A 24,708-nucleotide genomic window follows, 5' to 3' on the forward strand; every position below is an offset into this window, starting at 1 on the left:
ATCCTCACTGTGCACAGTGTGTGCGCTGTCTGAACTCTCCGGCCAGGAGCTGGTGGTCATGTGACTGTAAGTATGTGATTTGCTGCCAGCTTTAGAGAATTCTGACAGAGCACACACTGCACGCTGTGTGGATCTACAAGTCTACAGTCACATATAGTGACTGTAAACATGTGACCCAAGTCTGCAGGGACAACCACTTTAATAACACCACTATAATGCTACAATGTGTACTTATTTGTGCATCAATATTTTCCTGTCGACATCTATTGATTATTATGACATTTGTGTACTAGTTTTCTTGTTGCCCTGACATGAACAAATACAGATAATGTGTTGAACTGTAAACTGAAATATAAGCTATGACTATTAACCCTTTATTGACCATGTATACTGCTTAATATTCACCTGAGATATAAGTGAAAATGCAGCAACTGTCACCTATTCGCTATAGCGAACACCGTGCTACATCAGTCAGGATCAGTGTTTTCACTGACCATGGCCGTTTAACCATTTAGCATGCTGCTATCAATGGTGACTATGCCATCTAGATGGTTAACAGTGTGGGGAACCCATCTTAAACCTCATCTGCACAATGAGATCATTATTATGTGGTCCTGATTGTTGCCATTGCAATTAACAGCCAAATAATGACCATAGAGTCTGCAAGATATAGTGACCTGTACAGAAGTTAGCAACATCTAGGTGGTAAAAATAACATTGTTTTTTTTCCCTGTCATGCCACTTTGCATTAACTTCTGAGAACCAACTGAAGAATTTATAAACTACAGTGCATGACCGCAGTTTTGAATAACTGATCGGTTCTGGTTTCTGGTGGCATACCATATAATTTATGTGGGGTTTTCAGTATACAGGGGTCCCTCAAAGTTACTTCAAAACTGAATAGGTGCAAAAAAAGGAACTTTTGTATTTTTCGGATTGTAAGACGCACTTTTTTCCTCCCAAAGATTTGGGAGGAAAATGAGGGGTGCGTCTTTAAATCGGAATATAGCTTACCGGGAGGCTGTCTGTGTGGCTCTGTGTGCGGGCAGCCGGGTGCATGCTGGCGGCCGGGTGCCTGTCGGTCCGTGCTGGCGGCCGGCAGAGTGTCTGTCAGTGTGTGCGGATGGGCGAGTGTCTGTTGGTGTCGGCGGCCGGCCACCTCTCTGTGCAGGTGGGCGGGCGGCCTGCTGGCTGCTACTCTGTGCGGGCGGCAGGGTGGCTGTGCGGACTGCGTGGCTGTGCAGCGGGTGTCTTAGTCTGTCCTTGGTCCTGGCTTCAAATGATGGCGCTGGAAGTCAGCGCGTGCAGCTTTTGGATGAAAGCTCCATCTGCGCACGCGCCGCTTTTTTGAAGCCCGGACCACGGACAGACTGGGACACTCGCCGCACCAGCCTGCTCCAACACACAACTACCACAGCTTCTGCTGCCATCACTGACTCGCCGCTGCCACCACCGACCCACCACTGACCCCGCTATTTCCACTACTGACCCACCACCGCCGCTGCCACCACTGACTTGCCGCCGCTACCACTGACCCGCCACTGCCACCACTGACCATTTACTGCCGCTGCCACCACTGACCCGCCACTGCCATCACTGACCCACCACTGCTGCTGCCACCACTGACCCACCACCACTGCCAGCTCAGCCTCTGCCTCCTGTGACCCCGCTCCACCAACGCTGCCGACCAGCTCCGTCAGGACAACATCGGAGTATAAGACTGACACCATTTTTTTTTCTTTTTTTTTTATCTCTAAATTTGGGGTGCGTCTTATAATCCGGTGCATCTTATAAAACGAAAAATATAGTAGTTTTGTAAATTTCCTTGAAAAAAAATATCTGCTACATTTTTTAAAGCTTTTAACATCTTAACAAAATAAGAGATGGTGCTGATTGTAACTATTTTGTGTGGTGCGACTATCTGGGTTAAAGGGATAATCACTCAAAGCTTAAAAATTGCAAATCTTTTAGAAATGTTTCATACATTTCTGATATTTTATATAAATAAACTCAAAACATATAATCTTAATTTACTATTAACATAAAGTATAATATATCACAAAATACTAATCGTAAAATCACTAGGACATGTTAAAACTTTGCAGAGTTATTGCCACCTAAAGTGACACAGGCAGGTCAATTTTGAAAAATTTGGCCTTGTCGCAAAGGGGTTAATATTTAGAATGCATTTATCCCATATGTTTTCCGCGCTCAATAATACAGCTGGCTCTTTATATAAAACTAGCTGTACTACCCGGCTTCGCCCGGGTTAATAACTGTTGTTAACAAAATAGAATGTATTAACATTCCCGGGATAGAATGTAGAAATAGAATGTATTAACGCCCGGGATAGTAACTGTCTCTCTGTTTCTCTCCCATTATCTGTCTGTCTCCCACTCTCTATATATCTCTCTGTCTCTCTCTCTCTTTGTATGTCTGTCTCTTTGTCTGTCTGTCTGTCTCTGACTGTCTGTCTCTTTCTCCGTCTGTCTCAATCTCTTTCCCTGTCTGTCTCTTTCCCTGTCTGTCTCTTTCCCTCTCTTTCCCTGTCTGTCTTTTTCCCTCTCTTTCCCTGTCTGTCTCTTTCCCTGTCAGTCTGTCTCTTTGTTTGTGTCTGTCTCTTTGTGTCTGTCTCTTACCCTGTCTATGTCTGTTTCTTACCCTGTCTGTGTCTGCCTCTTTTCCTGTCTGTGTCTGTCTCTTTCCCTGGCTGCATTGTGACACGCCAACATTCCACATAAGGGCGTGGCTGCGCATTCTTCTGAAGTTCTGGCTGCACTGTGGCTCCCAGCTCCATTCGCTTTAATGGAGGCAGGTTTTTTGGTGAATAACTGTAAAGAGCGGGGTTAAAATTTCCCCTCGAAACATAGCCTATGACGCTCTTGGGGTACAGAAGTGTCAGTGTGCAAAATTTTGTGGCTGTAGCTGCGACGGTACGGATGCCAATCCCGGACATACACATACACACACACATTCAGCTTTATATATTAGATAAGTATTTAAACCTTTAAAAATTAGTGGCTTGTAGCATGTACTGCTATAATATGATGTTAACATTGGAAGTCTTCAGTATCTGGTGAATGATAGGCTACATAACAGTGACCGGGATAAATGTTGCCACCAGAAAATGTACTGATAGTTTTAGCTATAACGGCTTTGATTTTACTTGATTCACAAATGTAGATCCAGGCATACCTGATAAGATATGTATGTTTCAGTAATTGACAACAAACTGTTTATCGTAATATACAGGGAGGGCCATTTATATGGATACACCTAAATAAAATGTGAATGGTTGGTGATATCAACTTCCTGTTTGTGGCTCATTAATATATGGGAGGGGGGAAACTGTGACCATGGCGGCCATTTTGAAGTCGGCCATTTTGAATCCAACTTTATTTTTTCCAATGGAAAATCGAACATCAAACGTATTGTAAATTTCACAAAAAAACCAATGGTGTGCTTTGTTTTAATGTAACTTTATTTGTTCATTAATTATTTACAATTTTATGACCACTTATAAAATGTGTTCAAAGTGCTACCCATTGTGTTGAATTGTCAATGCAACCCTCTTCTCCCACTCTTGACACACTGATAGCAACACTGCAGAAGAAATGCTAGTACAGGCTTCCAGTATCTGTTGTTTCAGATGCTGCACCTTGTATCTTCACAGCATAGACAATTGCCTTCAGATGACCCCAAAGATAAAAGTCTAAGGGGGTCAGATCGGGAGACTTTGGTGGCCATTTAACTGGCCCACGATGACCAATCCACTTTCCAGGACACTTTTCATGTAGGAATGCTTGGACCAGACACCCATAATGTGATGTGCACCTTTGGCATTCAAGCTGTTAATTTGCTGATGTAATCTAGAGATAATTCACCCCATACTTCCAGAAGCCATTCACACAAGTTGGATTGGCTTGATGGGCACTTTTTGAATACCATACATTCAAGCTGCTCCCATAACAGCTCAGTAGGGTTGAGATCTGGTGACTGGGCTGGCCACTCCATTGCAGATAGAATACCAGCTGCCTCCTTTTTCCCTAAATAGTTCATGCATAATTTGGGTCATTGTCCTGTTGTAGGATGAAATTGGCTCCAATCAAGCGCTGTCCATAGGTTATGGCATGGCGTTGGAAAATGGAGTAATAGCCTTCCTTATTCAAAATCCCTTTTACCTTGTACAAATCTCCCAGTATACCAGCACCAAAGCAACCCCAGACCATCACAATACCTCCACCATGCTTGACAGATGGCATCAGGCACTTTTCCAGCATCTTTTCAGTTGCTCTATGTCTCACAAATGTTCTTCTGTGTGATCCAAACACCTGAAACTTCAATTAGTTTGTCCATAACACTTTTTTACAATCTTCCCCTGTCCAATGTCTGTGTTCTTTTGCCCATATTAATCTTTTCCTTTTATTAGTCAGTCTCAGATATGGCTTTTTCTTTGCCTCTCTGCCCTGTAGGGCAGCATCCCGGAGTCGCCTCTTCACTAAAGACGTTGACACTGGCATTTTGCGGGTACTATTTAATGAAGCTGCCAGTTGAGAACCTGTGCGGCGTTGATTTCTCAAACTAGAGACTCTAATGTATTTGTCTTGTTGCTCAGTTGTGCAGCGGGGCCTCCCATTTCTCTTTCTACTCTGGTTAGAGCCTGTTTGTGCTCTCCTCTGAAGGGAGTAGTACACGCCGTTGTAGGAAATGTTCAGTTTCTTGTCAATTTATCGCATGGAATGTCCTTCATTTCTAAGAACAAGAATAGACTGTCGAGTTTCACATGAAAGCTCTCTTTTTCTAGCCATTTTGAGAGTTTAATGGAACCAACAAATGTAATGCTCCAGATTCTCAACTAGCTCAAAGAAATGTCAGTTTTATAGCTTCTCTAATGAGCAAAACTGTTTTCAGCTGTGCTAACATACTTGCACAAGGGTTTTCAAGGGATTTCTAAACATCCATTAGCCTTCTAACACATTTAGCAAACACAATGTACCATTAGAACACTGGAGTGGTGGTTGTTAGAAATGGGCCTCTATACACCTGTAATCTACATTGCATTCAAAACCAGACGTTTGAAGCTAGAATAGTCATTTACCACATTAACAATGCTTAGAGTGTATATCTGTTTAATGTTGGCTTTATTGAAAAAAAAAAAGTGCTTTCCTGTCAAAAATAAGGGAGTATCTAAGTGACCCTAAACGTTTGAACTGTAGTGTATATACAGTGTGTGTGTGTATATATACAGTACAGACCAAAAGTTTGGACACACCTCATTCAAAGAGTTTTCTTTATTTTCATGACTCTAAAAATTGTAGATTCACATTGAAGACCTCAAAACTATGAATGAAAACATGTGGAATGAAATACTTAAAAAGTGTGAAACAACTGAAAATATGTCTTATATTCTAGGTTCTTCAAAGTAGCCACTTTTTTTGCTTTGATTACTGCTTTGCACACTCTTGACATTCTCTTGATGAGCTTCAAGAGGTAGTCACCGGAAATGATTTTCCAACAGTCTTGAAGGAGTTCCCAGAGATGCTTAGCACTTGTTGGCCCTTTTGCCTTCACTCTGCGGTCCAGCTCACCCCAAACCATCTCGATTGGGTTCAGGTCTGGTGACTGTGGAGGCCAGGTCATCTGGTGTAGCATCCCATGACTCTCCTTCTTAGTCAAATAGCCCTTACACAGCCTGGAGGTGTGTTTGGGGTCATTGTCCTGTTGAAAAATAAATAATGGTCCAACTAAATGCAAACCGGATGGAATAGCATGCCGCTGCAAGATGCTGTGGTAGCCATGCTGGCTTAGTATGCCTTCAATTTTGAATAAATCCCCAACAGTGTCACCAGCAAAGCACCCTCAAACTATCACACGACCTCCTCCATGCTTCACGGTGGGAACCAGGCATGTAGAGTCCATCCGTTCACCTTTTTAACAAAGACACAGTGGTTGGATCCAAAGATCTCAAATTTGGACTCATCAGACCAAAGCACAGATGTCCACTGGTCTAATGTCCATTCCTTGTGTTCTGTAGCCCAAACAAGTCTCTTCTGCTTGTGGTTTCCTAGCAGCTCTTTTACCATGAAGGCCAGCTGCACAATGTCTCCTCTTAATAGTTGTTCTAGAGATGAGAAGGTGTGTCCAAACCTTTGGTCTATACTGTGTGTGTATATATATATATATATATATATATATATATATATATATATATATATATATATATAAATACAGTTGAAACCAGAAGTTTACATACATTATCTAAAAAGACACACATGCATATTTTTCTCACTATCTGACATGAAACAGAATAAACCTTTGCCGTTTTAGGTCAGTTAGGATTACCAAAATTATTTATTTTTGCCAAAATAATGAGAGAGAGAATGTTTTAAGGCATTTTTATTATTTTCTGCAATGTCAAAAGGGTAATTACATTTCATTAGTATTTGGTACCATTGCCCTTAAACTCTACGACTTGAGTCAAATGTGTTGGATATCCTTTCACAGGCTTCTTACAATAGTTGGTAGGAATTTGGGCTGATGCCTTCTGAGAGAACTGGTGTAACTGAGCCATGTTTGTAGGTCACCTTGCTCGCACCTGCCTTTTTAGTTTTGCCCATAAATTTTGAATAGGATTGAGATCAGTTTTTTGATGGCCTCGCCAACATATTGACTTTTGTTATCCTTAAGCCACTTTGTATCCAGTTTGGCAGTCTGCTTTGGATCCTTGTCCATTTGGAAGACTTATTTCCGCCCAAGCTTTAAGTTCCTGGCTGATGTCTTAAAATATTGCTTCAATATTGCCACATAATCTTCTTTCCTCATGATACTATCTATTTTGTGACGTGTACCAGTCTGTCCTGCAGCAAAACGATTCCACAACATGATGCTGCCACCCCCGTGTTTCACAGTTGGGATGTTGTTCTTAGGCTTCAAAGCTTCTCCCTTTTTCCTCCAAATGTAAGGATGGTCATTATGGCTAAACAGATCAATTTTAGTTTTGTCAGACCACAGGACATGTCTCCAAAAAGGAAGGTCTTTGTTCCTGTGTGCATCTGCAAACATTAATCTGGATTTTTATGTTTCTTTTGGAGTAATGGCTTCTACCTAGCAGAGTGGCCTTTCAGCCCATGTTGATACATTACTCGTTTGACTGTGGATAATGACACAATCTTATCAGCTTCCACCAGCATCTTCACAAGGTCTTTTGTTTTGTGTTTTTGGGTTGACATACACATATGTGACCAAAGCATGTTCATCTCTGGTACACAGAACCAGTCTCCTTCCTGAGCAGTGCATGCATATATGTCCATTTAGCTAGTGGATGTAAAATTCTGGGTTCAACTGCGTGTGTCTGTATGCATGTGTATATATACAGTATTTATTTATTTATATATATATATATATATATATATATATATATATATACTAGCTGTACTACCCGGCTTCGCCCGGGTTAATAACTGTTGTTAACAAAATAGAATGTATTAACATTCCAGGGATAGAATGTATAAATAGAATGTATTAACGCCTGGATAGTAGCTGTCTCTCTGTTTCTCTCCCATTCTCTGTCTGTCTCCCTCTCTCTATATATCTCTCTGTCTCTCTCTATCTCTTTGTCTGTCTGTCTCTGTCTGTCTGTCTCAATCTCTTTCCCTGTCTGTCTCTTTCCCTCTCTTTCCCTGTCAGTCTGTCTCTTTGTCTGTGTCTGTCTCTTTGTGTCTGTCTCTTACCCTGTCTGTCTGTTTCTTACCCTGTCTGTGTCTGCCTTTTTTCCTGTCTGTGTCTGTCTCTTTCCCTGGCTGCATTGTGACACGCCAACATTCCATATAAGGTCGTGGCTGCGCATTCTTCTGAAGTTCTGGCTGCACTGTGGCTCCCAGCTCCATTCGCTTTAATGGAGGCAGGTTTTTTGGTGAATAACTGTAAAGAGCGGGGTTAAAATTTCCCCTCGAAACATAGCCTATGACGCTCTCGGGGTTCAGAAGTGTGAGTGTGCAAAATTTTGTGGCTGTAGCTGCGACGGTGCGGATGCCAAGCCCGGACATACACACACACATTCAGCTTTATAATATATATATATATATATATATATATATATATATATATATATATATATATATATATATATATATATATATATATATTCATTCATTTATATATATAGATATATACATTTTTATTTTTTTTTTTTAAACTCCATTAAGTCAATGGATTGAGCAGTTGTACTCATGTGAATGAGGACACAGTATATCTCGGACATTGATTTGAGATTATTGCAATATAATTTAACAATATTTCATATAGATACGTATTCATTAGTGATATTAAAATAATTCCTAAATTAAAATTTTGATTATTTTTGTTTTTTGTTCCCCCACTTAGAGCTTATCATGTTTTAGTGGTAACTATCATTCTATTTACTTGTAAGAGAAATGCACCCCTCAACATTTAAATTGCAGTAACAAGAAGAAAAAGTGGAATTATTCAAATTACAGGATTGTTAGATACATTAATGATATATACATAAAAAATTGAAACAAAATATCCAAAAACATCTCAGTCTATTAAGTATCAAGTATGAACACCATGCCCAGAAATGAATGCCTTTACACACCTTGGCATGCTATCATTGAAATTATTATTGGCTATACGATGAATGTTCTGCCACACAAAATGCACTGGACAGCGCAAATAATGACGATCTGTTGCTGTCAGATCTCCTGGTAAATGCAGACCAATGACATCCCCACTGTCTTAAATATGAGGAGCCAAGTCTGGAGGTGCTGCAGGCCATGGTAAGCCATATGCACTATGCAGTCTGCTCACGGTAACATGAGCAACATGTGGCCTAGCAGTGTCAGGTTTAAAAACAGCTCCTTGTACACTTTGGAGAAATGGCAATTGGTTCCAATACTAAATCAATGTAACATCTGTTAATGTAGCTAGGATGAAGACTAGACGGTTCTGGCTACCATTTCATTATGGACATGACACCATAGTACTGTGAATAGGACCAGAGTGAAGTTCCCTCGTGAAGGCCTCTTCCTGGTATTGAAAATGTAGTCTTCACACAAATCTCGAATTACTATTGTATCCAAGACAAAAGCAGAATTCATCACTGAAGAAGGTAGACCACGATTCTGTCTTCAGTTGCTCAATTCTAGCCTCCGGTCTCTGTTGAAACCACATGATCAACTCCCTGATAAAGCCTTCTCAAGGAAATGTCACACCAGTCTTTCTTTTGCAACACTTTTCTGAAACAACTGTGTGCAATGGCATAATATACACTAGTTGGACACCTGTAGTCTTATTGCAGGTCCAATAACATCTCGCCATTGATTTTGTGGTAGAAACAGTTGTTTGGACATTTCTCCAAAGTGTCCTATAAACAGCTTTTTAACACAACAAAGCCAGACTGTATGTTCTCATGCCAATGTAAGCACCTTGCATGTTCTAAAATGTGCTACCATGGCCTTCAGCCTCTGTAGACTGAAGGCAAATCTGGGATATCATTGGTCGACAATTACAAATGGAAATGCCAGCAGCGAATCTTGATGATTTTCGTGCCCAAATGCAGTCAACATGACAGAGCAGTCATCAGAAAATCATTAATAACCTCATTGATCGCATGACCAGGTGTGTAAATACTTGTCTTTGTGAACATGACACTTATCCGTGATACTGAATAAATCAAGATGTTTTAAAAATGTTTTTACATTTTTTCCTAATTTGCATATTATATATTAATATGTCTATCAAATCTATGATTTCCAAAATTCCATGACTTTTCCTGCTTGATGTTGAGTGTTTATACTCTTTATGGTTTTGATTTGGAGTTCTTGAAAGTTTAGATTTATGAAAGTATAAACACTTGGCAGTGATATCTATATATATAATTGCTTTATTCTGTCTGTCTGTCTTGCTCCAAAATTGTGTCCTTACCGTGACATGTCCTTACGGTGACAAACAGCGGATTGGCCGCTGGCCTCGCCATGGCCCCGCCCCCCCCGCACGGATTGGCCGCTCGCCTCGCCTCCTCCCCCCGCACGGATTGGCCGCTCGCCTCGCCTCGGGTTCGCCCCCGCACGGATTGGCCGCTCTCCTCGCCTCGGCTCCGCCCCCCGCATGGATTGGCCGCTCGCCCAGGCTCCGCCCCCCCCACGGAATGGCTTCTCGCCCCGAGGTGAGCGCATCAAGGTCCTGCAGCGGCGGAACACACACACACACGCACACACATAAGAACAGACACACACACATCAGATCACACTCACTCTCACACACACCTCACACACACATCAGATCGCATCCACGCCCTGCAGCGGCGGAACACACACACGCACACACATAAGAACAGACACACACACACATCAGATCACACTCTCACACACACCTCACACACACATCAGATCGCATCCACATACTCACAACATCCCGTGATATCGCTTGCTTCTCGGCGGTGATACTGTGCAGTGGTCTTCCAGGACCTGCCGGAGGATCACATGGCCGGAAGCATGTGGTATCTCCGGATGTTGTGATTGTGTCAGCGCGTATGTGCGATATCGTCAGTGTGTGTGTGTGAGTGTATGCGATCGGATGTGTGTGTGTTTGTGTGTGTGTGTGAGTGTATGCGATCGGATGTGTGTGTGTGTGTGAGTGTATGCGATCGGATGTGTGTGAGTGTGAGTGTATGCGATCGGATGTGTGTGAGTGTGTGTGTGTGAGTGTATGCGATCGGATGTGTGTGTGTGTGAGTGTATGCGATCGGATGTGTGTGAGTGTGTGTGTGTGAGTGTATGCGATCGGATCTGTAAGTGTCGGCAGAGGAGCACAGCGTGCAGCACAGCTGCTGGGACCGCCCACCGGTGGACACAGGGAGAAGTGGGGTGTGTGTGTGAGTGTATGCGATCAGATGTGTGCGTGTTTACTGTCTGATGTGTGACTGTGGAGCACGATGGGGAGTGCGCAGCATGGGGGATGGAGCACGATTGGGAGTGTGCTGCATGGGGGATGGAGCACGATGGGGGGTGCGCAGCATGGGGGATGGAGCACGATGGGGAGTGCGCAGCATGGGTGATGGAGCACGTTTGGGAGTGCGCAGCATGGGGGATGGAGCACGATGGGGAGTGCGCAGCATGGGGGATGGAGCATGTTTGGGAGTGCGCAGCATAGGAGATGGAGCACGATGGGGAATGCGCAGCATGGGGGATGGAGCACGATGGGGAATGCGCAGCATGGGGGATGGAGCACAATGGGAGTGGGGATGGAGCACGATGGGGGGTGCGCAGCATGGGGGATGGAGCACGATGGGGGGTGCGCAGCATGGGGGATGGAGCATGATGGGGGGTGCACACCTCCCCCCAAAACACACACACATTGCCACACACGCACTGCACAACACACCACACACACACTGGGAACCACAAACACTGCCCTACACAGACACCCACACACACAACGCCGCACACACACAACACCCAACACACAAACACCGCGGCACACACAAATATACGCACATACCGCACAACACACACATTGCACAAAACATACCTCCCCCCAAAACACACACACACACACCCACACAAACCGCGCAACACACATACACAACGATACACACACACAGCGCTCCACAAATAACGACACACAACGCAACACACAAACAACACCGCTCTCACCCCCCGCCACACCCAGAACATGTACAGCCCCTACACAAACACTTGGTAACTACACACAACAACATCTATATATACAGTGCCTACAAGTAGTATTCAACCCCCTGCAGATTTAGCAGGTTTGATAAGATGCAAATAAGTTAGAGCCTGCAAACTTTAAACAAGAGCAGGATTTATTAACAGATGCATAAATCTTACAAACCAACAAGTTATGTTGCTCAGTTAAATTTTAATAAATTTTCAACATAAAAGTGTGAGTCAATTATTATTCAACCCCTAGGTTTAATATTTTGTGGAATAACCCTTGTTTGCTATTACAGCTAATAATCGTCTTTTATAAGACCTGATCAGGCCGGCACAGGTCTATGGAGTTATCTTGGCCCACTCCTCCATGCAGATCTTCTCCAAGTTATCTAGGTTCTTTGGGTGTCTCATGTGGACTTTAATCTTGAGCTCCTTCCACAAGTTTTCAATTGGGTTAAGGTCAGGAGACTGACTAGGCCACTGCAACACCTTGATTTTTTCCCTCTTGAACCAGGCCTTGGTTTTCTTGGCTGTGTGCTTTGGGTTGTTGTCTTGTTGGAAGATGAAATGACGACCCATCTTAAGATCCTTGATGGAGGAGCGGAGGTTCTTGGCCAAAATCTCCAGGTAGGCCGTGCTATCCATCTTCCCATGGATGCGGACCAGATGGCCAGGCCCCTTGGCTGAGAAACAGCCCCACAGCATGATGCTGCCACCACCATGCTTGACTGTAGTGATGTATTCTTGGGGTCGTATGCAGTGCCATCCAGTCTCCAAACGTCACTTGTGTGGTTGGCACCAAAGATCTCGATATTGGTCTCATCAGACCAGAGAACCTTGAACCAGTCTGTCTCAGAGTCCTCCAAGTGATCATGAGCAAACTGTAGACGAGCCTTGACATGACACTTTGAAAGTAAAGGTACCTTACGGGCTCGTCTGGAACGGAGACCATTGCGGTGGAGTACGTTACTTATGGTATTGACTGAAACCAATGTCCCCACTGCCATGAGATCTTCCCGGAGCTCCTTCCTTGTTGTCCTTGGGTTAGCCTTGACTCTTCGGACAAGCCTGGCCTCGGCGCGGGTGGAAACTTTCAAAGGCTGTCCAGGCCGTGGAAGGCTAACAGTAGTTCCATAAGCCTTCCACTTCCGGATGATGCTCCCAACAGTGGAGACAGGTAGGCCCAACTCTTTGGAAAGGGTTTTGTACCCCTTGCCAGCCTTGTGACCCTCCACGAACTTGTCTCTGATGGCCTTGGAATGCTCCTTTGTCTTTCCCATGTTGACCAAGTATGAGTGCTGTTCACAAGTTTGGGGAGGGTCTTAATTAGTCAGAAAAGGCTGGAAAAAGAGATACTTAATCCAAACATGTGAAGCTCATTGTTCTTTGTGCCTGAAATACTTCTTAATACTTTAGGGGAACCAAACAGAATTCTTGTGGTTTGAGGGGTTGAATAATAAATGACCCTCTGAATAAACTTTTCACAATTTAAAAAAAAAATAAAAAAAGAAATAACATTCTTTTTTGCTGCAGTGCATTTCACACTTCCAGGCTGATCTACAGTCCAAATGTCACAATGCCAAGTTAATTCCGAATGTGTAAACCTGCTAAATCTGCAGGGGGTTGAATACTACTTGTAGGCACTGTATATATATATATATATATATATATATATATATATATATATATATAAACAAAAATCATACATTAACTACACAATACGTAAATTCTAGAATACCCCATGCGTAGAATCGGGCCACCTTCTAGTCTATTAGAAACCTATAAGTATAAGAACAATATTCGTTAACACTAGAAGTCCCAGAAATTTCGAGCTCCATAGGGTTCCAATGGTGGAAATGTTAAATGACCCCTCTCTGGGACTTCTAGTGTTAAACGATATATCAGTAGTAGGGCACAACTATAGGATGTTGCTTATGAATATATGGGTACTGCTGCCTTGTTTTAAGCAGGCAGCGTTGTTCAGGGATGTACTAATAGCCAAAGTTAATATCTAGAAATTACACTAAATTACCAACATTTATCACAGGAGGACTGGTATTGGCGGTTTAACTATGGTAAATATAAATTGTGAGAATTTTCACGTAGGAATCCAAATCTCTGTTCAAACACTTACTGGATGAAGCCACTATAAAATAGATATGTAAATTAGCCAAGATTAATAGACTTTGAATCTACATTTGTATTTAAAGCATCTAATGAGCATGTGCAAACATCATTGTAAAGGAAGGTGAATGAGGGTCTGCAGTGATATCATACTATTGTGATTGCTAGATCCTGTGTGTAGCAGTGTTACTGTTATTGTAATCCTGCCTCAGCTGATAAAGAAACTGCTGCAAACTCTTCCTGAAAAGACAGGAAAAATTAATCTAAAGAGCTTTTGTGTCCAGTGTAAAAATGCATGATTATCTATTTTTATAAATAAAAACTATTATAACTAAAGAAAGCATTACTGACAAAAGAAAATGAAAAACACTTGTATGACAAAACCTGATTTAAAAATGTAGTCTTCCTTTAAAGGGAAGCTATCACCAGACAGATTGTGCTATTCTGGATAATCAGAAAGAGCCTTGATAATTTGAATGAACCTTCTAGATAATAATGCCTATTTTTAAATGTGTTTTTTATTATTCCTCATCTACATAATATCCTTACTGTTTTATATTTTTTTCAGAAATTCTTCACTGCGTGCACGTGGTTTTCTAAGGTTACTTAGGAGCAACTGTTCATATTCTCAGATTCGAGATGCTCATAAATACGTTCCTCGTAGAGCTGTGCTGTATATACCTGGAAATGATGAAAGGAAAATACAAAAAATTGCCACACTCAATGTGGACTGTGCAGTGTTAGACTGTGAAGATGGGGTTGCCATCAATAAAAAAGTAAGCAATTAATAATTTTCTATAGAAATGGCAATAATTGAGAAGTTATATTCAAAGGGGTGGTCCACCCATTTTTTTTTTCCCCCAATGATTTTCACTTACCATTGTCTGCATCTTCTTCAATAGCCTCTATTTCCATTTCTGGCACTGAGCGGCGCTATCCTGCACGCTCAGTGCCAGTCACATGACCGCCTGGAGCTGTGGCCGCCGGCATCCTCTGACGTCCCGGCATTTCCGGGCTCTCAAACAAGACGGGTACGTCACAGAATGCCGGCGCCACTCACAGTGACTGACAGGGCTGTGGGCGGTGACTACCGCACGTCACAGCCCAGCATTGAGGGGAGGAGCCGGAGAACTTTACTGTGGAGCGGTGAAAGCAGACGCTTACCAGCATTCAGCTGTGGCAGGTACGGGCTCCAGTCTGGAGTACAGGGGGGGTTTCCTCCACTGAAATCCCCCCTGTCACGCAAGTATCTGATCACACTGTCCACCCGCCCGCTCTGCTCAGCTGTCAGGAGAACGGGCGGTGTCGGCAGTGTGATCATATACTCCCACCAGCAGCACAGCTGCATGGGACCAATCTGCTCCACTCTGTCACCTGCACTACAAGTTCCAGAGTGGAGACAGTGACATGCTCTGCTCTGACACATAGTTTGCTGCATGTCACTAATTGTCTCCACTATGGGACTTGTAGTGCAGGTGACCGGATGATACATGTCACTGTCTCCACTCTGTGATTTCTGCTGCATACTACCAACTGTATACACTCTCACCTGCACAACAAGTCCCACAGTGGAGACAGTGACATGCAGCACACTATGTGTCAGAGCAGAGCATATCACTGTCTCCACTATGGGACTTGTAGTGCAGGTGAGAGTGTTGGTACTATGCAGCAGAAATCACAGAGAGGGGCAGTTAGTGACATGTATCATCCGGTCACCTGCACTACAAGTCCCATAGTGGAGACAGATAGTGACATGCAGCACAGAAAGACCAAAGGATAAAAGCTCTATTACCATGATTAGGCAGTGCACACAGGAAGGAGGGGAGGGAACTGTTGTGGTGGAGATCTGAGGGGAGGGAACAGTCAGAATGGGTTGGGAGATAGATTGCTAGTTACTGCAAAAGGATTATGGAAGTTGTAGTAACTGAAAACAGGAAGTTAAGAGAGAGATTAACTCCATCAGAGCTGGAGCCAGAAATGAAGATGTTATGCTAGACCATGATAAAAGATAATATTGGTAAAATAACGTGATAGATGTGTTTAGAGGCACATAATAGCAAGATTTATCAAAAAAAAAAAAACAGTTTTGGTAACTGGACAACTTCTTTAAGCTATGCAATATGTTTACAATTGATCTGCTTAATATAGCTGTTGACTAAACAAACTGTAAAATGTTATCATGCCCAACAGATTTGTTGTCTCTCCTGAATGTACATGTATACGCTGACAAGCAAAAGGGTAACAATGTTTTGAACTTTTGACTTTCAGGCTCACCATCTCACTATCACTACAGCTTAGAAAGGGAGACTACCATCATTTTATAGACAATCATCTTGGCTATCTCATACATAAATTTAACTTGCAATAATTGTTGTTTTTTTAAACTGTAATAGTACACATGTAGTTTACTGTGCGCTCTGTACGACATGTGATCTCAAATATATTGGTTGTACTAGCAGGAAAATAAAGAAAAGACTGTCAGAATACTTATATAATATAAATAAAAAAAATTAGAAATTACTCAGGTGTTTGCAAGTATGGCACTCTAGATTCAATGCACTTTTTTTGCTATAGAAAAAGTAAACCAACCACAAAGAGGCGGTAATTAGCAGAAAAAAATGTTTATGTGAGAAGGCTTTTGGAACATTAGACTAAATACTAAATTTCCAAATTGACTTAATAGAAGTGATACAATGTTCATTTATTGAAATAAAAAAAGGGAAAAGAAAAAGATGATTTTTTTTTTACATTTTTTTTGCATATGAATTACATGTTAATATATTTATATTTATTCTTATATGTATATATACTGCATTCCTATATTTGGAGATAACACAGTATATTCCATGATTATTTGTTGATAATTTGGGAGTTATGCATTTTATACAAACATTTTATGTGCTTTTCTATGGAATTAGTACATAAATATAATTATATGTAATGACTAGAAATTTTTTAATCCGAATGTTATAACATGTGTAAATGCATAATGTGTAAATTCACCTTCACTCACATGTATTAATTATGAATGTTAATTGTTTTTATGGGTGGATGCCTTTTTTATATATATTCATGTCACAACTTGGTTTTATTTATGATTAAGAGCATATAAATGCTCGAAAAGTGTAAGTGAACCTTTTGCACATCTATGGATTTTTAATATGTCAAGTTAAAATGGTTATAGTCCCGGAATGCCCCATTTTCTTTTGTTTTTGGATTAGATGGTAAAATTAATGGTTTCATTCAAAAGTACAACTCGTCCCACAAAACACAAGCCATCAAATGGCTATGTTGACGGAAAAGTAAAAAAGTTATGGCTCTTGGAAGAAAGGGAGGGAAAAATGAAAAATCGCTCGGTTGTGAAGAGGTTAATTATAACTCCTAGTGCAGTTGGCAAGCACTGAACTAAATGGCACAAAAACTGTACAAAATTATTTTATTGCAGTGTGAGCATGCTTTTTTATTGATCTATTCGCTGAGACAAAGGCTTGATGTGATACATTTTCAGGAGCGCTATTCCTTGCAGTTATGGAGGCGCCGCTATCAAATGTAGGTACAGTTGAAACTAGAAGTTTACATACACTATCTAAAAAGACACACCTATGCATGGTTTTCCCACTATTTGACATGAAATCAGAATAAACCTTTCCCATTTTAGGTCAGTTAGGAACCAAAATTATTTATATATGCCAAATGCCAGAATAATAAGAAAGAGAATGTTTTAAGGTATTTTTATTGCTTTCTGCAAAGTCAAAGGTTTACATACACCAAGAGTACTATGCCTTTAAACAATATGGGAGAGCCCATATGATGATGTCATGTCTTTGGGAGCTTTTGATAGGTTTATTGGCAACATCTAAGTTAGTTAGACACACTCGTGGATGTATTTAATGCCTACCTGAAACACACTGCTTCTTTGTGTAGCATCATGGGAAAATCAAAAGAAATCAGTGAAGATCTCAGTAAGATAATTGTGGACTTGCAAGTACAAACTGTTCAAGTACAAGATGGGAATGTCCAGCCATCATACCGCTCAGGAAGGAGACTGGTTATGTGTACCACAAATGAACATGCTTTGGTCACACACGTGCATATCAACCCAAGAACATAAGCAAAAAACCTTATGAAGAGGCTGGCGGAAGCTGGTAAGATTGTGTCATTATCTACAGTGAAACGAGTACTATATCAACATGGGCTGAAAGACCACTCTGCCAGGAAGAAGTCATTACTCCAAAAGAAACACAAAAAAGCCAGATTAATGTGTGCAAATGCACACAAAAAGGAAGACCTTAATTTTTGGAGACATGTCCTGTGGTCTGATGAAACTAAAATTGATCTGTTTGGCTGTAATTATGTTTGGAGGAAAAAGGGAGAAGCTTGGAAGCCTAAGAACACCATCCCAACTGTAAAACAATCATAGAATATTAGAGTTGGAATGGACCTCCTGGGTCATCTAGTCCAACCCCCTGCTCAAAGCAGGATTCACTAAATCATCCCAGACAGGGGATTGGGGTGGGGGTGGCACCAACATGTTGTGTGGTTGTTTTGCTGCAGGAGGGACTAGTGCCCTTAACCAAATGGATGGCATCATGAGGAAAGATTATGTGGCAATACTGAAGAAACATCTCAAGACTTATAAGCAAGCTACTTAAAGCTTGGGCAGAAATGGGTCTTCCAAATGAACAATGACCTGAAGCATACTGCCAAACTGGTTACAAAGTGGCTTAAGGATAACAAAGTCAATGTTTTGGAATGGCCATCACAAAGCACTGATCTCAGTCCTTTAGAAAATGTATGGGCAAAGTTGAAAAGGCAAGTGCGAGCAAAGCAACCTCAGGCTCAGTTACACCAGTTCTGTCAGGAGGAATTGGCCCAAATTCTTACCAATTATTGTAAGAAGCTTGTGGAAGGATATCCAAACAATTTGACCATACAGTCATACAGTTTAAAGGCAATGGTACAAATACTAATGAAATGTATGTTAAATTTTGACTTTGTAGAAGGTAATAAAAATGCCTTAAAACATTATCTCTACAAATTATTCTGGCTTTTGGTATCATAATTTACCTAAAACAGGAAAGGTTTATTCTGATTTCATGTCAGATAGTGAGAAAAACATGTGTCTTTTTATAAATAGTGTATGTAAACTTCTGGTTTCAAGTGTATGTGCTCTTATCAAAGCACAATCAAATAATTTAAGGCAATCAAACCACAGTTTGATTATTTAAAGTATTGGTTTTAGTGGTGAGGACAGGCTTGTTGTCAAAACGCTGGTATTATAAGTAAGTTTTGGTTTTTCGGTTTTTGGGGTTTTTTTGCTTTTTTTTTTATAAAGTAAATGAATAGAGGTATGAAACCTAAGTGCCAGTGGAAAGCGCTATGGTCAGTTAACACGGAATTGCGGTATTCCACAGTTTAAGGAGACAGCGTTAATAGGTGCATATAGTGGATCTCTAAAACAGCTGATGTCCTGTCTCAATAATTCTGGCTGTCCTTCACTATCACTGAGACTAGGTGCCTTACATGCGTTTCGCTGAATCATGTTGTTTTTCACTAAGGGCCAGCTAATCATAACCCGAGCCTGGTATCCAGAAGTAGAGATGAGTGGACCCATGGAAGATCAGGTTTTGCGTGTTCAGCCGGACTTTATATAACATTTTGTTCTGGACATGGACTTGACCCAAACTTCATTGAGAGTCACTGAATGGCAGTTCAGCTCTCTGCCCACATGCAGCCAACCATAAACAGAATTCTGGGGGTGGGCAGGTTTTTTTTCTATTTTTTTTTCCACACTACATCTAATAACGCTTATCTTACCCCCAGTGCTACAAGCGGCACACACTGGGCTGAGTGCACACTCACTACTCACTCAAGTGAATGCATACATAATGCACCCAAACTCCAAACTTGAACTCTGATTTTTTTTTTGTAAAGTCTATGTTCGGTGTGAACACCAGACTTTAAAGTTCCGGTCCGCTGGTTTCTATTCAAGAGGGCAAGGAAATTTACACAGCTCCTGTTCACGGCAGTGAACATTGACCTGGACTATGGACTGGAGTTACACAAATCGATCCTATCATCTCAGTTGTTATGGTAAAAATAGGCCATTACATTATAGTTTTACTTAATGTGTATGCACCTCTTTAGAATTGGACAAGTGTCAAAGGGTCAGAGCTTGTCTCCCTCACCAGGTTCTGTAAAACCATGTTTAGGAAACACCAATTTAATGGTGGGAACTATTCTAGTCATAGATGCTTTAGGCAGATTCATCTTTTGCTGAATCAATATCTACAATGTTGTTATTTGAAGTGTGTATGTCAGATAGTCAAATTGCTCTTTATGTGCTGAAAACATTTACCGCTTCTGTTTTGTCTTTTTATATGTTTTGAGTCAGTGGTTTAATTTATATTCTTCATCACTGTCAACACAGTTTACCAATGTGGAAAAAACAGGATTATAACAGTGGGAGAGGGAAAAGGACCACATTGAAGTTAAAGCAAGTGGTTTTCTTCATTTGCTAGTAATGATGAGCTCTTAAATTGGGATTAATACATGCAAACAAGCCTTAATCTGTTTAAACTTTCCGCTTAATCTTCCTGAAATGTAAACAACATTTTTGATACCTTAGAGATGGAGAATGATTGGACTCCTGAGACACTGCTTATCCTGTTCAACATTTTCATTTTACAACTTCAAAGAGAAATTTCTATATTTATTGAGGTTGTTAAGTATAGCTAGGCTGAATTTGTTTCTTGGCTATTTAGTCAAAACCAACAGGGATTAAATTAGAGTTTATAGCTGTTGGTAAAAATGTGTGTTTTTCTTTACTGCCAAATAAGATTTTTAGATCATTGAAAACTTAATCCTATTACCACGTTAATAGAGAAAATGATTTAAGATTGAACATACTTTTATGGATTAACTGCAAATGTATTAAATATGCCTGTTTTCTATTAGCTCTTCAGAGCATACAATAATTGGCATACTCTAAGCCAGGGGTCTCAGACGTGGCTAAGTATATGGGCCACACATAGAATTTTTTTAATTTGATGGGCCGTATTCTTTGCAGGACGAGATGACGTTTTTAGTGATACCATAGTTTTATAACTCTCCGTTTGCAGTGATAACAATCGTTTACTTTTTTTAATTCATGTTAGTTTCTACATAAAACAGACATTTTTAGTGGCAAAATATTTTTTCATACTTTATTTTGTTTTTTTATTCTTTTACAATTTTATTGTTCTTATTTTTGTCCCGCAATTAGCCCCATATAGTAAAATTGTGCCACAATTGGCACCATAAAATAATTCAGGCCAACTTATTGTAGTACTGTCCCCTTCCTGGTTCCCATCTTGCAGTAATGGCCCTATCCTGGTCCCATCTTGCAGTATTGTCCTTCTTCCTGGTCTTCATAACAGTTATGTCCTCATCCTGATTTCCACATTGCAGTAATTTCACCATCCCGGTCCCCATCTTGCAATAATAACCTCATCTTGCAGTAATGTCCCCCATTCTGGTCTCGATATTGCAGTAACGTCCCTTTCCTGGTCTGCATTTTGCAGTAAAATCTCTATATTGTAGTGTCCCCCATCCTGGTTCCCATATTAAAATGAATCTTTCCATCATGGTCCCCATCTTGCAGTAATGTCCCCATCTTGGTCTCCATTTTGCAGTAATGTCCCCATCCTGGAAACAAAACACTACCTATATATGAAAAATTACTTTTATTATAGGCTAAAAAGTGTACAGAAATTGGGCACCAAACTCATGAATAAATACCACCATGTGAATCCATAAAAACTTATACAGATTTGCAACTGGAGGTACTGTTCCCTAGATATAATTCTTCCTAATAGGAGCCACCTACAAAATAGAGGTATTAAAACGCCCTAATGTACAGTAGTGCCCCCGCTCAACGTTGGTTCTCCATATTAAAACCTTGGCTATATGCTAAATGATGATGGAACCGACCTACCAGGCATATATGCATAAGTATCGTCAAATTGCATCAATATAACATGTACTTTGATGCCTGCCCTACCTCATCCAGGTCAGGCATTTATAATCCGTAGATATATTACAATTACTTGTAATTTCATATTCATATACATATACTCATCAAATGAATACTTGAATAGACTAGATGTCACGAGATTCAAATCTTTACACTTGACATGTTTGACCACTTTTTTTGGGTTCATCAGGAATAACAAATAAGCAATAACAGACTAGCTTTAGAAAATATAGATTGCAAATATACCACAATATGGAGATACATGCTTCCCCCTTAGTCATTAAAAGATAGAAACTCCTTCCAGGCACAAGAAATATATAATCAGCCATAGATTTCACTAGGTTTGATCAAATTCAGGGCTATGGCACACAGCTATCCCCTCAGATCACTCTAGTTTCATACTGATCCATCAGCAAACCATTCAGCTAATTAATCTCCAGCTCCTCATGTGCAAATGCTCCTGCAATATGTTCCCCATATTGCAGTAATATCCTCTTCCTGGTCACCAAATTGCTGTAATGTTCCTATCCTGGTCCCTGTATTGCAATAATGTCCCCATTTTGGTCCCAATCTTTCAGTAATGTCCCCATCATGGTCCCAGTCTTGCAGTAATGGCCTCATCCTGGTCCCTATCTTGCAGTAATGTCCTCCGTCCTGTTCTCCATATTGCAGTAATGTCCCCATCATGGTCCCCATATTGGAGTAATGGCCTCATCCTGGTCCCTGTCTTGCAATTATATCCTCTGTCCTGGTCGCCATATTGCAGTAATGGCCCCATCATGGTCCCAATCTTTCAGTAATATCCTCTGTCCTGGTCCCCATATTGGAGTAATGTCCCCATCATGGTCTCCATATTGCAGTTATTTCCCCATCCTGGTCCCCATCTTGCAACAATGTCCTCATCCTGGTTCCTGTATTATAATATTATGGTTGCTATTGGTATTGCGGTGCAGAGAGTCCATCTCTGCGCCACAATACATTTCAATTGAATGTGCGTCCAATTACAGTAAAAATCCCTCCGTTCTTGGGAACAGACAAACAAACAATTTGTAATTTTACTTATTCCTGATTACAACAGAAGCCCTATTAAATCTATTACAGATGGAAATTTATAGTTTTTTTAACAGATGGTGCTAAATCCAGAAACATCATATTTGTTCATAATTATGAAATTAGAGGGTATTGTGACAAGACTTCCACAAGCTGCTAGGCTGAAAGGGAACATAAATAGTGGATGAACTCAACATTTGTCAGAGTGATCTTCTTTCTATATTTATCCTGTAAATAGTTATGTCCTTTCTTTAGCTGCTTTAATTTATAATAATTTCACTTACAGATCTAACAAAGGTTACCTTGACTCAGGTAACACTTAAGGTAGCGTCATACTAAGCGACGCTCCAGCGATCCCACCAGCGATCTGACCTGGCAGGGGTCGCTGGAGCGTCGCTACATCGTCGCTGGTGAGCTGTCAAACAGGCAGATCTCCACAGTGATCAGAAATCAGCCACAAGCGACCCGTGTAACGATGGTACACATCGGGTTACTAAGCAAAGCGCTTTGCTTATAGTTACCCAATGTGTACCTTGGCTACGTGTGCAGGGAGCAGGGAGCCGCTTCTAAAAGCTGCCGATGCTGGTAACCAAGGTAAATATCGAGTAACCAAGCAGAGCGCTTTGCTTGGTTACCCAATATTTACCTTGGTTACCAGCGTCTGCAGAAGCCGGCTCCCTGCACATTCAGATCGTTGCTTTCTCGCTGTCACACACAGCGATGTGTGCTTCACAGCGGGAGAGCAAGGACCAAAAAATGGTCCAGGACATTCAGCAACGACCGGCGACCTCACAGCAGGGGCCAGGTCGTTGCTGGATGTCGCACACAGTGACATCGCTTGCAAGATCGCTGTTGCGTCACAAAAACGGTGACTCAGCAGCGATGTTGCTAGCGATGTCTCTTAGTGAGACGTGGCCTTAACACTTCACAGTATCACAATGGATGTTAAGAGACAAAAAAATATAGTTAAATTCCTAACTTGACATTGGTCAAAAGCTTTTGCAATGTTTTAATCCTCTTAAAGGGGTTATTCAGTGAAGATAAGTTATCCCCTGTCTTGCAGGTAGGTGAGAACTCATAGATCAGGTAGGTGATAATTCATAGATCAGTGGGAGTCCGACCACTAGGATCTGCACCAATTGGCAGATAAGAGCACTTTTATTCTTATAAATGGTGCAGCAGTGGACATCCCCGACCATTGCTTTATTCTAATTGTTTCTTTTTCTGGCAGTTCTATAGAGAATAAAAGTGCACTGAAATTTCTCCCAAATACAGTGATACACCATACCTTGTTTCCCCGAAAATAAGACCTCCCCCGAAAAGAAGACCTAGCATGATTTTTCAGGGAGGCTTAAATATAAGATATCCCCCGAAAATAAGACCTAGCCGCGGTCAATAATGAAGTGTCATGCAGCGGTAAAAAAGTTAAAGATACTGCAGGACACTTCATTATAGACAGCGGGCACCCCCAAAAGACAGAAGAAAACAGATAGAAGATCCTGTGATCATACTCACCAGACGCCGACCGAGAGTAGGTGAGCGCATCAAGGTCCTGCGGCGGAACACACACACTCATCAGATCACACACACACACACACACACACACACACACACATGAGAACGCGCGCACACACACATTACAGATCGCATCCACACACCATATCCAGCGATATCGCTTGCTTCATGGCGCTTGCGACGCTGTGCAGTGTATCTTCCAGGACCTGCGGGAGCATCACATGGCCGGAAGCACATGATATCTCCGGATGTTGTGAGTGTCTGCGTGCGATTGTACAGGTATGTGCGATATCGTGAGTGTATGTGAATGTA

General features: G+C 41.3%; 1 protein-coding gene across 1 annotated transcript in view; it reads left to right on the forward strand.

Moving 5' to 3' along the window:
• Positions 1–24,708, forward strand: part of CLYBL (citramalyl-CoA lyase) — a 504,570-nt gene that overhangs the window by 277,275 nt on the left and 202,587 nt on the right. The window contains 1 exon segment of the mRNA XM_075334351.1: positions 14,386–14,593. Within this exon segment, the coding sequence (XP_075190466.1) occupies positions 14,386–14,593 (208 nt within the window).

Source organism: Anomaloglossus baeobatrachus, chromosome 2 (genome assembly GCF_048569485.1).
Source record: "Anomaloglossus baeobatrachus isolate aAnoBae1 chromosome 2, aAnoBae1.hap1, whole genome shotgun sequence".
Classification (NCBI taxonomy): Eukaryota; Metazoa; Chordata; class Amphibia; order Anura; family Aromobatidae; genus Anomaloglossus; species Anomaloglossus baeobatrachus.